This window comes from Diospyros lotus, chromosome 12, assembly GCF_014633365.1.
Source record: "Diospyros lotus cultivar Yz01 chromosome 12, ASM1463336v1, whole genome shotgun sequence".
Classification (NCBI taxonomy): Eukaryota; Viridiplantae; Streptophyta; class Magnoliopsida; order Ericales; family Ebenaceae; genus Diospyros; species Diospyros lotus.
In genome coordinates this window covers 36,776,157-36,794,460 of record NC_068349.1, presented here as the reverse complement: position 1 = coordinate 36,794,460, position 18,304 = coordinate 36,776,157, and the positions used below count along the sequence as shown (strand labels likewise).

At 33.8% G+C, this 18,304-nt stretch overlaps 2 protein-coding genes across 3 annotated transcripts in view; one reads left to right on the top strand and one right to left on the bottom strand.

Annotated features, from left to right (window-relative positions):
• Positions 1 to 18,304, bottom strand: part of LOC127787650 ((+)-neomenthol dehydrogenase-like) — a 39,984-nt gene that overhangs the window by 3,176 nt on the left and 18,504 nt on the right. The window contains exons 2-6 of the mRNA XM_052315709.1: positions 6,183 to 6,237; positions 5,836 to 6,082; positions 4,804 to 4,875; positions 3,708 to 3,890; positions 3,165 to 3,547 (exon numbers count right to left, since the gene is read on the bottom strand). Of these exons, the coding sequence (XP_052171669.1) occupies positions 3,165 to 3,547; positions 3,708 to 3,890; positions 4,804 to 4,875; positions 5,836 to 6,082; positions 6,183 to 6,220 (923 nt within the window). The 5' untranslated portion in view covers positions 6,221 to 6,237. The remainder of the gene's footprint in view (positions 1 to 3,164; positions 3,548 to 3,707; positions 3,891 to 4,803; positions 4,876 to 5,835; positions 6,083 to 6,182; positions 6,238 to 18,304) is intronic.
• Positions 8,968 to 18,091, top strand: LOC127786960 (uncharacterized). Of its 2 annotated transcripts, XM_052314773.1 has the most exons (3): positions 8,973 to 9,200; positions 9,304 to 9,422; positions 17,789 to 18,091. In XM_052314773.1, the coding sequence occupies exons 1-3, from the start codon at positions 9,010 to 9,012 to the stop codon at positions 17,806 to 17,808; spliced, it is 330 nt and encodes a 109-aa protein (XP_052170733.1). In that variant the 5' UTR covers positions 8,973 to 9,009; the 3' UTR covers positions 17,809 to 18,091. The 2 variants fall into 2 exon arrangements, with proteins under 2 accessions (XP_052170732.1, XP_052170733.1); XM_052314772.1 differs by lacking the exon at positions 17,789 to 18,091 and having other exon boundaries at positions 8,968 to 9,200; positions 9,304 to 10,752.

Sequence of the window (18,304 nt, the reverse complement as noted above, 5' to 3'; positions counted from 1 at the left end):
CATATGAAAGCGTGAATTGAATGTTCTGTTTTATATGTATATAGATTGTGACCGCATCTGAGTTTATCTAATAGATGAATCGGTGGGAAGGCATCTTGTCCCAAAGACTAGTCGGGCAAAATTTGGAACTCAGATTACAAAAAAAAAAAAAAAACTTAAATATAATTTATCTTAAAAATACTTTAAAATATTATTTAAACATTTAATTATATATATTTTTCATAATATTGATGTATTATTACGGTGAGTATTTAAATAATTTTTTTTAAAAATATATGAAAATGACGTAATAACTACTTTGCTTTGGGTCCCAATTTAATGTTGTGGGCCCTTGATAGATTTGGTTGTCTGCCACTGCCATCCAGTTGCTTTCTAGATCTCTCTTGTCTTTTATTCTAATAACCATTTATTTCCAACATTAATATAAAAAAAATTATATCTAAACCTTAATTTAACTAAAGTTGTGTTTGGATGGTGTTTTTAGCTCATTTAGGATTTGAAATCACACATCCCAATATAAAATGAAGTAATTTGAAATTTAGTTTAAGTTTATTATAGATTTGGACCCAAAAAATAGAAAATTTTGCTTTCAAATTTCTTATAATACTTAAAAGAGGAAAATTATATGATCACTGAGAGTTTTAAACTCAAAATAAAATTTTATAAAGATTCATCTGATATTTATACATATTCTTTTTATTAGGAGGAATGTAAATATATTGGTAGTTTAGATTTTTTATATTTTAGTTTTTTATTACGAGACTTGAAATATGCCATATCATAAGTTATTGACACGATATTTTTTCAGTAAAATATATACACAAAAAGAAAAATAGAGAATTTAAAATCTCTAAAGGACTGTCATTTAAGGTACAACATTCAATTACATATTAATTTTATTAGATGAGATTACTTATTCATATTATTTGTTATTTAAAATTTAACATTTATTACTTCGATATATTATTTGTTGAAAGTATTTTTCTGGATCCAAATCCAACTAGAATTTGAATTAAAAAATAAAATTATTTGAATTAATGCCCAAAATATTTCTTATAGGTATTATCTAAAATCTTTCAATCCAAACATGACCTATCAAATACATTTGCATTAATTCTAAATTCTTCATCTATTTGTATTCATGAGAATATAAGTATTTGTATGAGTTTAGGATAAAAAATAAAATCAAACTATCAAACACAAACGAATGCAAATTTTTTATGTGAAAAATATATATTGTTGTCAAGATACAAAAATAAATTTATTTGATAGGAAATGTTATTGTTAAGTCACCTAAATCTGTAAGGAATAAACAATTAGAAGGCGCTGGAGAGTGCCCTCGCAGACACTCAAATGTTTAAATCAAACATTGAGACTGATAAAAACTCGAGAGCAGTATTTACATTAGTATCACATAGATGTACTTCTTTTAGAATAAATGTCTGCCTATTTATAGAAGGGTATGGGGTAGTTTAAAGTAGTTTAGGATTAGAATTCTTCTAGATGATGTCTATCCTGATTATTCCCAATTTGGTTGGAATTAAGATTGTTATGGATGACGTTTATCTTATCCTTTTAAGAATAAAATTTCTTATAGATGATTGTCTATCTTTTTTTTGAAAGAATTTTCAGCTGATGAAGTTATCTACTTTATGCATTGTGTGGGACCCCGTACTCGAGAAAATGCTTTGGCGGTATCACCAAATCTTTTGACAAGTCTTGAGGGATAGAGGGGTCGTTGACCCTTGTCCAGGTGCTACGATCGTGGGTTATTGGGCCGCGAGCCTTCTATGTGCCTATTTGAGTGGTGAGGATTCTGCGTGCCTCTACTCGTTCTACTCATTTGACTTGGGTTGATTTATAAAATTAATTTAATTATTTTTTTTATTTTGTCTTTTTGTACTATGGTGTATTAATTTAAATTGAAAAAAAAAAATTACGGACATAAAGAACAAAACATCACCTTGATGATATTGCTACAATAATTTCAATGTATTAATTAAGTACTTATTTATAGATCTACAATTCATCTACAAATGTATACAAAAAATGATTTATATAAATTTATCATCTGATCATAAGAAAAGTCACAAAAAAAGATAAATCTTTAATTATAAATCCGTTCTAATTATAGTCAAATTTAAATTATGAATTACAACTATCGTATTATTAATATATTTAGATATTTCACTAAATGAGCTCAATGACATAAATTTTAAGTTGAAATGCTATTTCAACATTTGGTTGGGATACTTTTAAATATTTGAGTATTAATATATTATATTTTTTGTCAATGAACATATAACTAGTTATGGGATACTTTTAAATATTTGAGTATTAATATATTATATTTTTGTCAATGAACATATAACTAGGGTCAACTAGGGTCGCAAATGAACCAAGCAGTTCATGAGCGGCTCGGTGTTTAACTCGACAAAAACTCATTCAATTTATTCGTTAAAATAAATGAGTCAAGTTTAAATTTAACTTTAAACTTGATTTGAACTTAGTAAAATTTTACTCAATAAAACTTACGAATATGTTGAATTAGAAGCATATGAATACTAATAAATTAAATTAGAGACTCGTAAATATACTCGATTAAAAGTTCACGAATAACTCATGAACAACTTCATTTATAAATACATTAATATATTTATTTATAATTTTATAAATATATTATTTAATCTAAAGTTATTAAATTTTAAATTATTATAATATTATAATTAAATTGAATATATTTAAAATTATTATATATATTCATTTAATTATTTGACAGAATATAATATATATAATAAAACAAAATATCAAATTAAATTTTAATAAAATAACAGATTTTGAGGAGCCCGAACTCGGGCTCTCATCAGCAAGAGCTCAAGCTCGAGCCCGAGATGAGCTGAGCCCAAGCTTAAAACACATGACTTGAGCTCGAGCTTAGAAACAAATTTGCCAGCCAAGACTAAACTCAACAAATCTCTTGACTTAGATTCGGTTCCAACCTTATACACATTAATACATAAAGTATCAATACGTTAACACTTACAGAATCACATCCCAAGCACAAGCGATTTGGGGAACGTTTTATTTAAAGGGCAATAAGAGTTGCCCACATGCACGATAAGGCCACTAAAGAGGACTGGATGATATCATTGTCGTAATCTCATCATTCAAAGGATGAGACTTCACCCATGAAGAAGAAAAGGCCAGTAGGGCCATCATCAGGCAAGAGGGCAAGCTTCACCGCACATTCAGCACCTTTTTCCACACTCTGGGGGCCGGTATTTTCGTTAATGTCGGTTCTGACGTAACGGGGGCAGCCGCAGTTGATCCGAAAACTTGGGTGCTTCTTTGCGAGGATTCTCGTGTAGGCGTTGAGGGAAGCTTTAGACATTATGTAGGCCGAGAAAACGACAGGCCAGCCTCTGGTCTCCAGTGATCCTGCTTTGAAATCTTGCAAGAACTCATCATTTATCAGCTCGTCTATCCTCTCTTCTGTAAGGCTTTCCACATCATTCAACACTGTTCTAACCCACTCACCTGGAATGTTCTGAAACAAAGATTTTTCGACCACATTCTGAGATGATCAGTTACAAATCTAATACCCAATGTCAAGCCAAAACTGAGGGGGAGAAATGAAAATGGCAATAGGATTGTTCAATCTTGTGATTTTTACAATTCAAAGACTGCATGGGTTATGAAGAAAGTACCTGTAACCGCCCTGCTCCAGAAGAAGCATTGACAATCCTCGGCGAAACAGATAGCTTCAGGAGGGGGATAAATGCTTCGATCATCCTCTTTGCACCATAGTAGTTTGTTTGCAAGCATTCTTCAGCCATCTCATAAGTTTGAGTCATCACTTCGATCCCGTGGTCATGGATCAGTGTCTGAGGCTGAATCAACAATGCCATGTCAGGCCTTCATCCAATTAAGTTGGATTGGGTATATGAATTCTAACTTTTATCTTTGCTAAAGGCATAGCGTTGACAATCCTTGGTTAATTAGGATTGTGTATAAGAACTTGAATTCAAGCTAGGAGTCAACAAGAAGACCATCATTTGACATATTAAATATGATTAAATAACATAAATGGTCCCTAAATTTTATTTTGAAATATAAAACTATTATTGAATTTCAATTTGTAATCAAAATGTCACTAAATTTCAATTTTGTATTCAATTCTATAACTACTGTCAATTGTCATTAAAAGAGGTTAATAAAATGGTGATGTTTTTGTATTTTAGTGTAAAGTTTAACGATCTTTTTGTACTTTTATATACAATTTAATGACATTTTTATATTTTTGTACAAAATTTCGTTATCTTTTCGTACTTTTGTGCAAAATTCAGTGATCATTTATACTATTTAACTGTCAAAGTTGCTAGTCTCGTCAACATCCTGTTAATTTAATAACAATTGACGATAGTTATAGAATTATATATTAAATTAAAATTTAATAATATTTTTATATTTTAATACAAAATTCAGTACCATTTATGTTACTATTTAGCTATCATGTATATATATATATATATATAGTGTTTAATCAGGGTGATAACTTCAATTTCTTTGATTATGAGATTGGAAGACAGTTGATGTGATTGTTGTTCATGTCCGGATGAGATTTGGAACACAATGAAGATTTGCACATTTCAAAGGATGGGGGGGGGACTTGGATTAAATGGCATTCTCCTTATGGAAAAGGGCATAGAAAAGAAAAAGAAAAATCAGAATGCATAATCACAATTGCATCAATTTGAATTCTTCATTGACTGAGAGCAAATGAAATGAGGTATAAAGACTCACTCCTCCCTTAGCCATTGTTGACTGGAAAACTTCCCAGTCCATGATGAGTCCCACAATTCCAGCATTGTTCACCTACAACGATTTGAGCAATTCAATTATTTATCTCACGAAAAAACTAATTGAATATCTAAAAAGCAGGCCAATATATGGATCCACTTAAGTGTGGTAGGACGATTTTTTTGGTTAAATAACATAAATAGTCACTAAATTTTATACTAAGATATAAAGAGATTATTAAATTTTAATTTAGTATATAATTTCATAACCACTATCAATTGTCGTTAAAAGAGGTTAACGAAATACTAACATCTTTGTATTTTAATACAAAATTTAGTGACTTTTTTTTTTTTTTTACTTTAGTGTAAAGTTTAGTAACAATTTTTGTATTTTAGTACAAAATTCAGTGACTCTTTTGTATTTTTGACCAAAGTTTGATGACCATTTGTGTTATTTAGCCGTACATGTCGATGTCGTTAGCCACATCAATATCCCGTTAGACTCTTTTAACGGTAGTTATGAAATTGTATACTAAATTAAAATTTAATAAAATTTTTGCTACAAATTAAAATTTAATGATCTTTTTGCATTTTAATTAGTACAAAATTCAATGACATCTATGCTATTTAACCCCATCTTTCGCTATTTCTTTCTTCTTTATTTTCTTCTTCATTTATGGAATAACAATTACAATCACGAACCTTAATCTCACTAGACAAAAGTCAACTATACAAACATATCCTTTGCAAGGCTTTATTTCTAGTGTTATGTTTAAGAGTTTTTCACCTAATTTCCTTTAATCTTCTTCTTTTGTGGTAAACAAAAAATTATAAAAAAAAAAAATGCTCATCAAAACTCTGAATTCAATTTTTGATTCCATATTGCCTACATGTTGACAAGGGTAGCACAGTTTGAGAAGGGGTGGAGAAAAGATTAGTATCAAATAAGCATCTTGATGCAGCTAAAGTTAACTGTCAAGAGCCAAGCCAAGAAGAACAACTGAGAAAGAATTAAGAATTGATTAGTGAATCCTACCAAAATATCAAGTCTTCCGAATTTGGTCTTGATGAAATCAACAAGGGAAGCAACACTAGATGGGTCCACCACATCAAGCTGATGGAAGAAGACAAGATCAGAAAGGCCACACCCTTTGAGTTTCTCAACAGCCTCAAGTCCCTTCTTCTCGTCTCTGGCTGTTAAAACCACCAGGACCCCATTACAAGCCAACTGCCTACATATTTCAAACCCTATTCCTTTGTTTGACCCTGTAACAACTGCATATCTACACAACAAAAACAAGAGATAAATGAATAACACAAGGTGGGGGATGGCTAGTTTAGAAACTAATTAGATGCAGCTCTGAAATCTCCAAGCAAGAGTACCTGTTCTTGTTTGGGACTGCTGGTGTTGCCTCCGCCATTGCAGAACAGAAGGGACCTGCCCAGAGGATTTGGTTTCAGCAACTGGGGTTGTTGGGTCTTCATTGCAAGTTTTCCTCTTTCTTTCTTGTGGGTATGTTCCCAGTAGGACCCGGAAGCCTCATCTGATTGCGTGGGACCTGCCCAGAGGATTTGGTTTCAGCAACTGGGGTTGTTGGATCTTCAGTGCAACTTTTCCTCTTTGTTTCTTGATAGGAGCCGGAAGCCTGATCTGATTGCGTGGGACCTGCCCAGAGGATTTGGTTTCAGCAACTGGGGTTGTTGGATCTTCAGTGCAACTTTTCCTCTTTGTTTCTTGATAGGAGCCGGAAGCCTGATCTGATTGCGTGGGACCTGCCCAGAAGATTTGGTTTCAGCATTTGATTGCGTGACACAGAAAAAACATTGTGAACTTCGTGGTCAAGTTGCCTCCTGCAAGAAAAGAAAAGGTCAAGAGGATGAATAAAATTTTTATGCAGTTATTTTAATTTTAATATTTAAGTTAAAATTTATAAATGCTACAAATTTGAGAGCAGTATTAAAAATACATCTTTTTTTTTAAATATAAATCTGCTTATTTATAAAAAAATATGAAGCAATTTCAAATTAAATTATAATTTATATAAATAATATCTATCTTGACATTTGTGGTTAGAATTTAAAATCTCTAATGGAGTGTCACTTAGACTACAACTTTTAATTATATATTAATTTTAAAATATTTTATTCTCCAACACTCAAGAGTGACATAAAAAAAAAAAAAATATGAACATCGCCGTCAGGTTGGCTCTGCAAGAAAAAAAATGGTGACAGGATGCATAAAATTTTTATGTAATTACTTTAATGTTTAAGACAAAATCTACAGATGTTAAAAACTTGAAACCAGTATTAGAAATAAAAAGTACTTTTTTTTTAGAATATGAGTTTGCTTATTTATAAAGAGATATGGAACAATTTCAAGTTTCTTAAAATTATGATTTATATAGATAATATCTATCTTGACATTTGTAGTTAGAATTTAAAATCTTATCTTAGACTACAACATTCAATTACATATTAATTTTAAAATATTTTATTCTCATTCACATTTACATACATATATACATATAGACGGTATACATTTGTAGAGAAAAGCCTAACTATATACGTTGAGACTTTGCTTGTCTAGGTAGCTAGCACTTTAGGTTGAAGATGTATCAGTACTCTTTTAAAATAGTTCGTGAGAAAGGGGGTTGGTCTAGAGAAAGACCTGGGCCTAGTCCTTCACTATTGATAGGACATGATGCTTTTTGGCAAAGTATGAGAATTTATAATTGTTGAATCCTTTCAACTACTACATGATTTAAGCTCCGACTTCGTATGTCTTTTGCCTGTGTCTATCAAAACTAGACCGGAGACAAGATTGCCTCTACCAAAACTGAAGGCGCACACAAAGGCCACTAGCACCATTGTTGATGAAGCGAGCCTTGCATCCATTGAGCATCCTAATCCCTGTCTTCTTTTTCAATTCCCTGCTTTCTAATGGAAGAGAAAGAAGAAAAAAAGTCCACACCGAGATGAGTCAGTTAAAGGTCAATCAATGAGAACTATAGAAAAAGGGATAAGCCATCCAAGATCTTGGCTTGGCAAGCTTTTCTCTTTGTAAGGGTCGAGTGAGCAAGTCGGTTGGAGTTGAAGGGCACTTTCTCAAGGTCGGGAAAGAGTTTGGGTTAACAAGTTGGCCTTGGTTCATTCTTTCGTTATGTGAGAACAATTGACATGTGAAAATGTTCAATTCCTTTTGGGGTCAGAATAGTCATTATATATCACATACCACTATCTCCCATCTCAATTTGACTTCACCTCTTTCTATAAAAGAATCGGTAGAAAAGGGTGGGCGAGGATTCAAATTATTTTACTTCCAAATTATCGCGATATTTTGTTCATCTAGCATTGTCCCATAATGATAATGCAACAATAAATGTCGTACTTAAACTTTTATATATTGTATCTTTTACATAGGTAGTATACGCAATACAAAATTGATATGTTATCCGCATTGAGTAACCTACACAGACAATCTTATATTGTCTGATACAAATCCCATATGGTGGGGTGACGCATGCAACAAGATGGGGGTGGAGGCACATCAAGCAATATTATTTCGTTTGATATGGATAATAGATCAGTCCTCATGCACAATAAGTATGGATCATATGGACAATGGGATGTGATTTTCAAGATGGGATGGGTGGATCCATTATGGGCCTAAGCTTTTGGATTGCCTAAACTTTTGGGTTGTTTGTTGTAAGGGGCTGAGACAGGCCTATCCCTTTAGGCATTATTTGCCTTAGAGGTCGAATTCTCAAATTTGGGTATAAAACACACTTTAATATGATATATAAATGGTAACGCTATTTGTATCTAAACTTTTGATATTTAAATTTAACACTCACAAAATTATAAATACTTTTCAAGAAATTTAAAATAATTTTTTTATAAATTATTAACTATCTTTTAAAAATTATAGACCCTTTAAAATTTAAAAGAAATTCCATTTTTGAAAATTATAAACACTTTTCTGACCTAGTAAAAATGTTTATAATTTTTAAAGTGTTTACAATTTTTGAAAATTATTTTATAATAATAAAGAAATGTTATTATTTTTTAAAAAAATATTTATAATTTTGTGAATATTAAAGTTAAATGTCAAAAAATAATGTAGAAATAGCATTATGGATATAAAAATTCACGTTCTTTTGCCAACCTAATAAAGTGCATATAAAACGTCGTCGTATGGACCAATTGCCTAATGCCTAAAAGCTGCTGCTTATACCCTGCTGGATTGGTTCGAGCTCAGGACCAGAGCAGGGTAGAAAATGGCATGGCGATGTGGATCTGTTCCGAGGTCGTTAATCTCCTTTGCCACGGCATCGGTGCGTCACTCCGCCCTGCCCCACTTCACGGTCTCCGGTCTCGCCTCGTCCTCTCCTCCATCCCCAGGTTCGTTCCACGCCCGCTTCCGATTCCATATCCTGAGCTCTCGTTTCTATAATCTTGATCCATCTCCGAAACTTTCAGTTCTTAATGCTTCTTCACTTTTCAGGACTACCAGCGCGCTAGGATGCATTCAATCGCTACTGCCGCTGCACAGCGTGGTGGCTGCCGCTCGTCTCACCTCCCACATTGCCGTCCAGGCGAGCATTTGTTGCGAGTTGTCTCAAGGTGCCTTCTCTTTTCTGCTTGTCAATCGCACTAGTTCATGTTTTTGTGACTCATACTTCTTGTGGTTTCGTTGTTTGTATTGAAATTTGGAAGTATTGTCTGATCATAGCTAGCAGTTCATTTCTCTTGCCTAATCCCTGATGGTTCATTTCTCTTTGTATCTGTGGAGGTGTTAAAGATCAGGATCAGATTAGTTTTGAGTTTGAGATCAGATTAATTTGAGTTAGAAATTTAAGTTTTCTCTTGATTATGTTTATCCTTTATTTGTCTATAATACTTTGTAGATCGAGCATAGAGAATCTTTCAAAGCAATATATTATTTATTGTTCTGTGTCACATGTTTCTTCTAACAAGAGGAAAAAGGATCTAGGTGGGGAAAGGGAACTCGGAGATAGATTTAGTTATTAGTTGCTTTAGAAAATGAGAAGAAAATAAGTAGATTATTGACTAAAAGCATTCATTTTTTATTTTTTTATCTATAAAATATGTGAAGTACAAGCATTGGGCTGAGAAATTTCAATTGCAAACAAAGCATTTGGTTTTTGAAAAAAATAAATGGATTGAGTATATATTCCTGTTTTCTTCGGAATATTTTGTGGGTTGCAGTATGCTCAAGTTCATGAGCACATTTTCCAAGAAGCTGCTTTATTACCATAAAATGTCAGTTATTAGCTTTTTAGTTTTTTTTTTTTCACCTGTTGGCTCAATCTATGCTCTATGCCCATGAGTGTGTATCTGTTAAATATTTTTGTGCTCTTAGCTCTCATCAATTTGTTCAAAAAGTTGATAGCACTACTTGGAATCAATGTATACTTTTACTTTTGTTAGTTCTACCAGCAGCACTTGACTAGTTACAGTTTACATATGTTTACGTTCTTCTAAGAAACAAAATTGAATCTGTGGTTTTTTTCCTAATAATTAAAATGTTTGACAGAATTCTATGTTACACTAGAGAATGCAAGATTAGTAATATTCAAGATGGCCTTTATATGGATGTAGGTTTTATGGATACCGCATTATCATTTTCTTAACCTTGGCCCCAAAATGGATGCTTAGAGGAAAGATGATCATTGTAGGAGGTGAGTTAATGGTCATGTAGATAGAGAAGGAAATGGATTTAGACACATATATGAAGGTTACAGATTTAGAAAAAGTAATAATGATGGTAAGCTTATTTTAGATTTTGTCATTGCATATGAGTTCATCATAGGTAATATTATGTTTAAGAGTAGGATGAGCACTTGATTACATATAAAATTGGCTTATCAATTACTTAAATAGACTATTTTTTTATGAGACAAGAGGATCACTTAGGCTCCAAGAATTGTAATCGAGAGAATCCCTAACTACTTAATATAGACTTATGGTCCTGACATCCATATAAAAATAAGATAAGAAAAACTTATGTAAATAAAAGGCCAAGAATCAGCTTGTAGAATTTAAAAGGTAAAGAATAAATTATTTTCAAGGAAAAAGTGTATGGCAAAAAATATCACACTACAGAAGAAAAGGCTAACAAAATGTAGATTGAAATAGTTACTGTTGTTCAAAATTAAAGAAAATAAAAAGAAAGTCAAGATGAAAAGTTTCAAATCAAAAAGTCTTGGTGGTGGAATGGGGAGGTATAAGGAGAAAAAAAAAAAAATCTAAAGATATATATTTTGTCCAAAAATGAAAACTAATATGGGCTTCCATGACAAAAGTGGATAGAATGGAAAAAAATTTAGTAAAAAAGATAGGAAGACTAAGAAAAACTTAGTGAGACTCTTAGATATAATTTGAGTTATAAGAGTCTCTTAAAAGATAAGATCAAACATAAAAATGATTAGTGAATTATAATTCATGTAATCAATTCTATATAGTGGGATTAAATTTATTTATTTATTTATTTTTTAGGGGGGGGGGGGGGGGGGGGGGGGTGTCAGTACTTTCATCCTATGAATTTTACATCACATTCCCCTAGGAATGGAGATTCTTTGCCATGTGCCTCATGCTGTGAGAAAATTGAATAGAAAAAATAGTGCACAGTTACAATACCATTTCCTATTGAATAGAAAATTAATTTTCTATGGAAGCCCATAAAACTCGTGTTCTCATAAAAATGTGCTCAGTTCCTACTTCAGTACCAATGCTTTTGTGTTTCTATGTTGCATGTTTCTATAATGAAAATATGTGGAGATTTTCTGGAAACAGATTACTAAAAAACTGTGCAAAGCAAGTATCATGGAAGTTATGGGTGTAATGGCCTAAACAGAAAAAGTTATGATCTTATTGGATTAAATATGAACAGTGTGTCCTCAATCAATTCTTTCAAGAAAAGTTCCTCAGAAATCTTAAACTGATTTATCTCCAAATATCCCGAATCAAATCACGATATCTGAATTCAATTATCTCCCATGGATTCAATTTCTTTGTAATCATGGCTCCTAATCTACCATCATCATGGTGCTTTCACGTTCACCTCGTCGGGTTGACTACCGACAACTTTACTTGATTCCGCAGGTCTAGTAGGCACACTAAACCATAGTCAGAACTTCATTTGACTAGGTCTCCTTATCAGTCATTTTTCAGTCGACACAACCTATCAATCAATTCTTTCCCTTTTTTTTTTTTGGTACCCGATCTCTACATTGAGTCGAGACTTCCATCTCACAACTCATCGTCAAAGTTTTAGACTAGCCATGCCCCACTACCTACAATCTCATTTACCGAGAATTCACTGACTTTCGCATTTTGTTCCTCAGATCCAGTTGGCTACTGGCACCCGATCATTAAATTAGTTCTTCCTAGGCACCACTTTTTCTGTCAGCCAGCGCATAACCGTCATCATCACCCTAATCATATAGTAGGCTTATTCCTACATCATACGTTGACCCTCGGGTACGTCCTGGGTGAGAACTATACGATCTTATCGTAGTCCTCCCAGAACTATTATTCCTTGTCGCTACCATGAGTCCAACTCCTTCTGCTAGAACATTCATTCTAGGCCCTCAAGCCTCCTATTGTTCGTCGTGTCACCAATCCCAAAGATGACCACGAACCTCAATGCAATTCTTTCAATAAGACACACGGTCCATATTTAATCCATCTCATTTCGGGTTGATTCCCTAGGCTTCCAGCCTCTTTCAACCAGCTAGTGGCACACCTTGCACCCTAGACCATTGGGACTTTAAACCCCCTACAAGGTATAGACCCTACTGGATTGTCCTAGATTTTCAGCATCTGATCGTCTCCTTAGCAGTTCACTAAGTAACTCCGACCCTGGGTCCTAGATCCATACCGCGAGACAGCCTACAAGTTTCTCTGGCACGTTAGCCACAAGCTTATTACAAGTCTTCTGCCTTGGTCCCTAGATCCAGATCTGTCACTGTGAACACCCAACCAGCTGTGCCGTCACGCTGCTAGGGTTTTTTATCCCGTCTCTCCAAGTCTCATTGGTTGGACTACCGTCACCTCATCAATTGACGCAACTATTACCCGCCATTATTCGACCATTTTCGGCTTCTTACTTGACCCAATACATATCTTATTTCCTCCGAGATACTAAATGATCCTTATCATTCGATCCTTAACTCATCAGCTAGGTCATGATACATCAGACTAATCATTCTGCATGTACTATTTTCCATCAGTCTGCTATTATTCACCGAGAATAGTAGTCGTATACTGAAATAGCATCGGTTCGTGAATAATACACCAAGTAACTTTCTAGGAAAGAGAGGTGAGTCAGAAACGGACACACTTAAATACCAAGTCTTTCTTTAGTCAGAACTTTCCTAGACATGCACTTACACTACACCATACTTAATTCCAGTAACTTTTAAGATTTTAACCGACAACCCCCAACTCTCTAAGTAGGGATTTCGTCATACGAACTATTAATCTCTTTTCCCCTAAGCCTTCACTTGGGGTTCCTACTAATTGGCTCTAATAATATCGGATTCTCTTAAGTCTCCAAGTTGCTTTTTCCCAAATATTTAAGTAGGGTTAAGCTCTGATACCAATTATAACGCCCCGCTTTTTCGAGCATTAAATAACTTAAGAATTTCGGGAATATATATTTTTTTCAATATAAATCTTTTCCCAACAATCCCGTTTTACCTTTTCAGCATACTAAATAAGAATTAATAAGCTAAGATAGGTAATCATAATAAATGCGGAAGCTAAAATCGAAACCTGATATAGTACATAATCGAAATCCACTATAATCATGACATAGAAATCTGTACCATTTTACATCTTCAAATACATAAATTACATGGAGACTCATTATCAAGAGATATCAACTAAATACCTCAGTTATACATGATCATCAATATAGTACAATCTTCTAACCATGTCTAAGAAAATGTCCTGAATCCTCATGAAGGAGCATATACCCGAACAACTCACTGAACCCATCGGCCATGCCATCAATCGTCCCCTTGCCATAGTTGCAAATCCTAGCTGGAACGTTTGAATGTTCCAGGGGCATAACCCATTAGAAGATAAAACTTTTAGTGAGGGTTCAAAAATATAATACCTGAATGCATGATGCAAATACATGAACAAACATTACCCTAGTGTAACTTCCCAGGCCCAGCCTGACATGAAATCCTAAGCAGAATCTTGGCACCTCCGGCAAGATAATCCTAATGTTATTCCATTAATTACCCTTGGGAAATTACGGCTACACTCTTAGGGTGACATCCCATTCCCATGCACAAATATCAATATGACAATAATATCGTGCCATGCAAATATCACGACTTTCCATGAATGTGACAAAAATGAATCATATCTTTCATAAATGTCATGCATATATATACAATCATATCATATAGGATATGACAACTCACCTTAGCACAAAGTTCGGACTACCTCGAAAGACTCACATCGCCTTGATATGCGTGTCTGACCTCGATTTCTGTGTCAACCCTCAAAAGATGCACGAATCATTATTCCTCAAACACATGAATCATAAAAAACATATTTAATCACTAAATATCTCTAAAATCCAATTTATTTCATTTTTCCTTCATTTTCTTCCATTTTTCCTTCTAAAAATCATAATAAATACCATCGAGACTATTTTCTCAAATCTATCTTCACAACAATTCATCATAAACTATGAACTTCAAGGGAAAAATACTGGACTTACCCGGATGGTGCAGTTTTTGCACAAAACGAGGCTATTCGGTGTGAAAATCGAGACATTGGAAAGCCCAACTTCAAAACTTTTTGCACGATCCCCTGTAAAATATTTTTTTCTATTCTTAGGAATTCTTTCCAAATTTTTTGGAGGCCCTACGCGCCTACACGCGCTAGGGTTTCTGATGGAGTGTGAAGGACCGCGCGTGGCCAGCACCCCCCGGTCGTCTTCTCCGGTGACGGCCATGCCGACGATCTTTGATTTCGATGCCATATTGAAGCCCTCATCTAGTCAATCACCATGGCACAGGTCTTGGCTCGAAAGGACCCCCGGAAGGCCGTCAACTGGCCGCTCGAAGGTTCGGCCAGGGTGGTCTGCCACCTTCTCCGGCGAGGCTTCGAAACACCACCAAACCGCTTCCAAAATGTCTCAAAATCTCCAGAATCCATATTCAAGCCATGGGCAACAAAAGCCCTTATTTTGGTCGGCCAATTCATTCGATTTTTTAGTCGATTTGAAGCTCCCACTTCTTCCATTTTCGGCCACCAAGAACGCCTATTTATAGGCAAATCCGAGCATCCAAATGCCCTTGGCTGCCTTACCTAACCCCTTAGGAGTTTCAACCTCCCTAGATCGACCCTCAAGTCGCCCTTGCCGACCAAGAAATCCAGTTGTAGGGTGTGACAATCCAACCAGCTTTCTGGTCGATTTTTTCTTCAAATTTCGGCCATTATGGTGGCCCTTGTCGGTTGATGATCACACTCACGTGATCCATGACCACCCCCTGTGCTAGCCCAGTGGCTTTCGGCGACCCTCGTGGCCTGGTCGATTTCCCATTATTGCCATCTTTGAGTTTTTTGCACTTTGACCCCTCAACTTTTGGCCTTTACCTTTTTTGCCTTTTTTACTTAGCCCCTGAACTTTTCAATATTGTATTTAAGATTCTCAAGTCCTAAAACATCAATTTGACCCCCGAAGATTAAAAAAAAAACATCGTTTTGACCTCCTTCTGGTAATTTTGAAAAACTGCACTTAGGCCCGAATCTTCGTTTTAGCTTTAAACCTTTTCGTTTCTTCCTGAAACCGCTGAAGGGTTGTTCCTGATGAAAAACCGAAACCCTCTCAAGCTTCCATTGACTTCTTGAAAGTTGTCTATAACAATTCGGTATTGCAGCCTAATTGGCAGCTGCATTTTAGCTGTACCGAAAATCGTTCACAATCTCATTTCTTTCGATGCCATAAATTATGCCTCAAAATAATCATCACGGCCATATCATTTTCCTTTGGCATCTCTACTCCAAGGCACTTCCTGCAGTCGATTCAGTCAATTTTTTGGGTTATTTAGATACCAATCTTCCCCGAAATTTTATTTTTCTAATAAAACGCTTATTTTCAAATAATTCTAATTTCTTGGGTATTACAGTGCTGGTTCTCTCTTGTTCTTGAGTGTTGTGGATGTTTTTTTATTTTTAAAGACCTGCTATATATATCAAGAAACAAAGAGTTGACTGAAAGTAGTCGTTAGAGACAAGATCAGAAAACTAGATTTCGAAACATGCGAAGAGTGTTTCGAAACATCACAAAGATAGAACAGGATTTCGAAACATACACATCAGGTTTCAAAACATCTAGGCTTCTAGCTGGACAAAGCACTCAGAGACACAGACAAGTGAGAGACATACTCTTAAGGAATCTCATGGCCATTAAGATAAAAAATTGGTCTCCACTTAACCATTTAAGAAATGAGTTTGCAAGGCATGGGGAGATCGTTTTAAAAAGACTTTAAAAGATTTTTAGATTAAACAACATTTAGCTCTTATACTTCTTGGTTTTGAAAATATTATGCTGCTAGAATGCCAGAGATTTCGAAACATGGATATGAGGTTTCGAAACATATTTCAAAAACTTCTTTCAAAACATATGCAACTCAAAACATTAAAATGCTCTGCAAACAGAGACATAGGTTTCAAAACATGATAGGGTAGGTTTTGAAACATACTGCTTAAATTCAAGATAAGTTTCAAAATATGATATGTAGATTTAGTAAACATTGAAACCTAGACAAAGTGCATTTCGAAACATATATAGAAACATAAAAGAACAGTGTTTCGAAACATAAATACTTAGTTTTGATACATCATACATGAACTTGGATTTTTACAAATATTTAAGCATTCGCGCCATAAACTATTCATGCATGTTTCGAAATATAAAAGCTTATTTCGAAATATAATTTTCATAAAGATAGGTTTGCATCACACATATTTTCTCATATACCAAAAAATATGATACAACAATTCTCCCCTTATTTTTTGGAAATGATGAAAACCTTTTGAAAAATCAATATGCACTTAAATCATACAAGTAATTAACTCCCCCATAAGCTTATATCGGAGATAGAAATACAAACCTTTGAAGTGGTACTTCCTCATTTGTATTTGATTGAAACTACACAACACAAAGATTTTATTGATACCAAAAGTTAGAGTTTCAAAATTATATGGGTTTGCTCAACTTATGCCAATTGATGACTTATGCGCATACAATTGCATACATCATACATTTTTTTCATTTTACTCCCCCTTTTTATCATAACCAAAAAATGTGATAATCAACTTAAAATATCCATGAAAGCAAGCAGAATAGCAAATGTAAACAAATAGAAATTTATTTGCGAAAGAAAACATCCAATACTTGCAAAGATAAGTTCAACACAATGACACATGGATAGTCAATTACAAAACATAGAAATACACTAAAATCTAGGGAGTTGGGGAACTAGGGCTTGGGTGGCTAACTACTAACTCTTCTAAGTTCCCTAGTTGATCCCTAAGACTATCAAGATACTCCTTTGTTTGGTGATGATTGTCGTTGACCTTGTCAATTAATAGTATAAATATCTAACAACATTATATTATTGATTTATAGAGAACTAATAATCTACATATGTATATTGATTATAATAATTTATATATAACGACTAAATGTCACTGTCAATTATTATAGTACTGGTGACATTTTGTGTAGATGGTTCCTTTCTAATTTTAATTTGGATGTTTAACTAACTAAAAAGAATTAATTTTTTATCCAAACAATATTGTTAGTTAAATTAAGACATGTTGTGTTATTGATTAATTAATTTCGAAATAATGGTTTGCCATAATATTCTAAAATTCGTTTACATAAAAAGTTTATTATTATATTCCATATCTAATAAAATTGATGATTGTTCTAGGAATTGGGATTCTTAATTAGTGAAGCAAAGATGTTGCTTACTTTTGCCAAAATTCCAAAGCTTCTCTCTAAACTCTAAGGGCATGGGCAGTAGAGCCGGCCACGTGAAGCTGCTTCTCAAATAACTTTGAACAGCTAAGCTGGATGGGTAGCTAGCTTGATGCATGTTGTATGTTCTGGGCATGTAGTAAGCTTAGCTGGGTAGCTAGCTTGATGCATGTTGTATGTTCTGGGCATGTAGTTTTACCAAAGAACTATAATAATAATATTTTTATTTTATTTATTAGATGTTTGACTTGTATTTTATTCTTTTAAGAAATAATATTTACCTTCAAAATATAGAAAAATATTAGTTTTTACATTTTTAACACATTTTAATTATATTTTTTAACATTTTGACACAGTTTTAGTTAAAAACTACGGAGGGTTTTGGAAGCAATCCCCCAATGTTTGACACCTAAAATGGTTTATTCATAATTATGTAGAAATAGTAAAATTATTTAAACATAAAATACTC

Excerpts from the sequence above, each read along its gene's own strand:
- LOC127786960 (XM_052314772.1), top strand. The coding sequence starts at position 9,010 with ATGCCTAAAAGCTGCTGCTTATACCCTGCTGGATTGGTTCGAGCTCAG. Across the intron at positions 9,201-9,303 it reads GTCCTCTCCTCCATCCCCAG|GACTACCAGCGCGCTAGGAT; the intron begins GTTCGTTCCACG and ends TTCACTTTTCAG.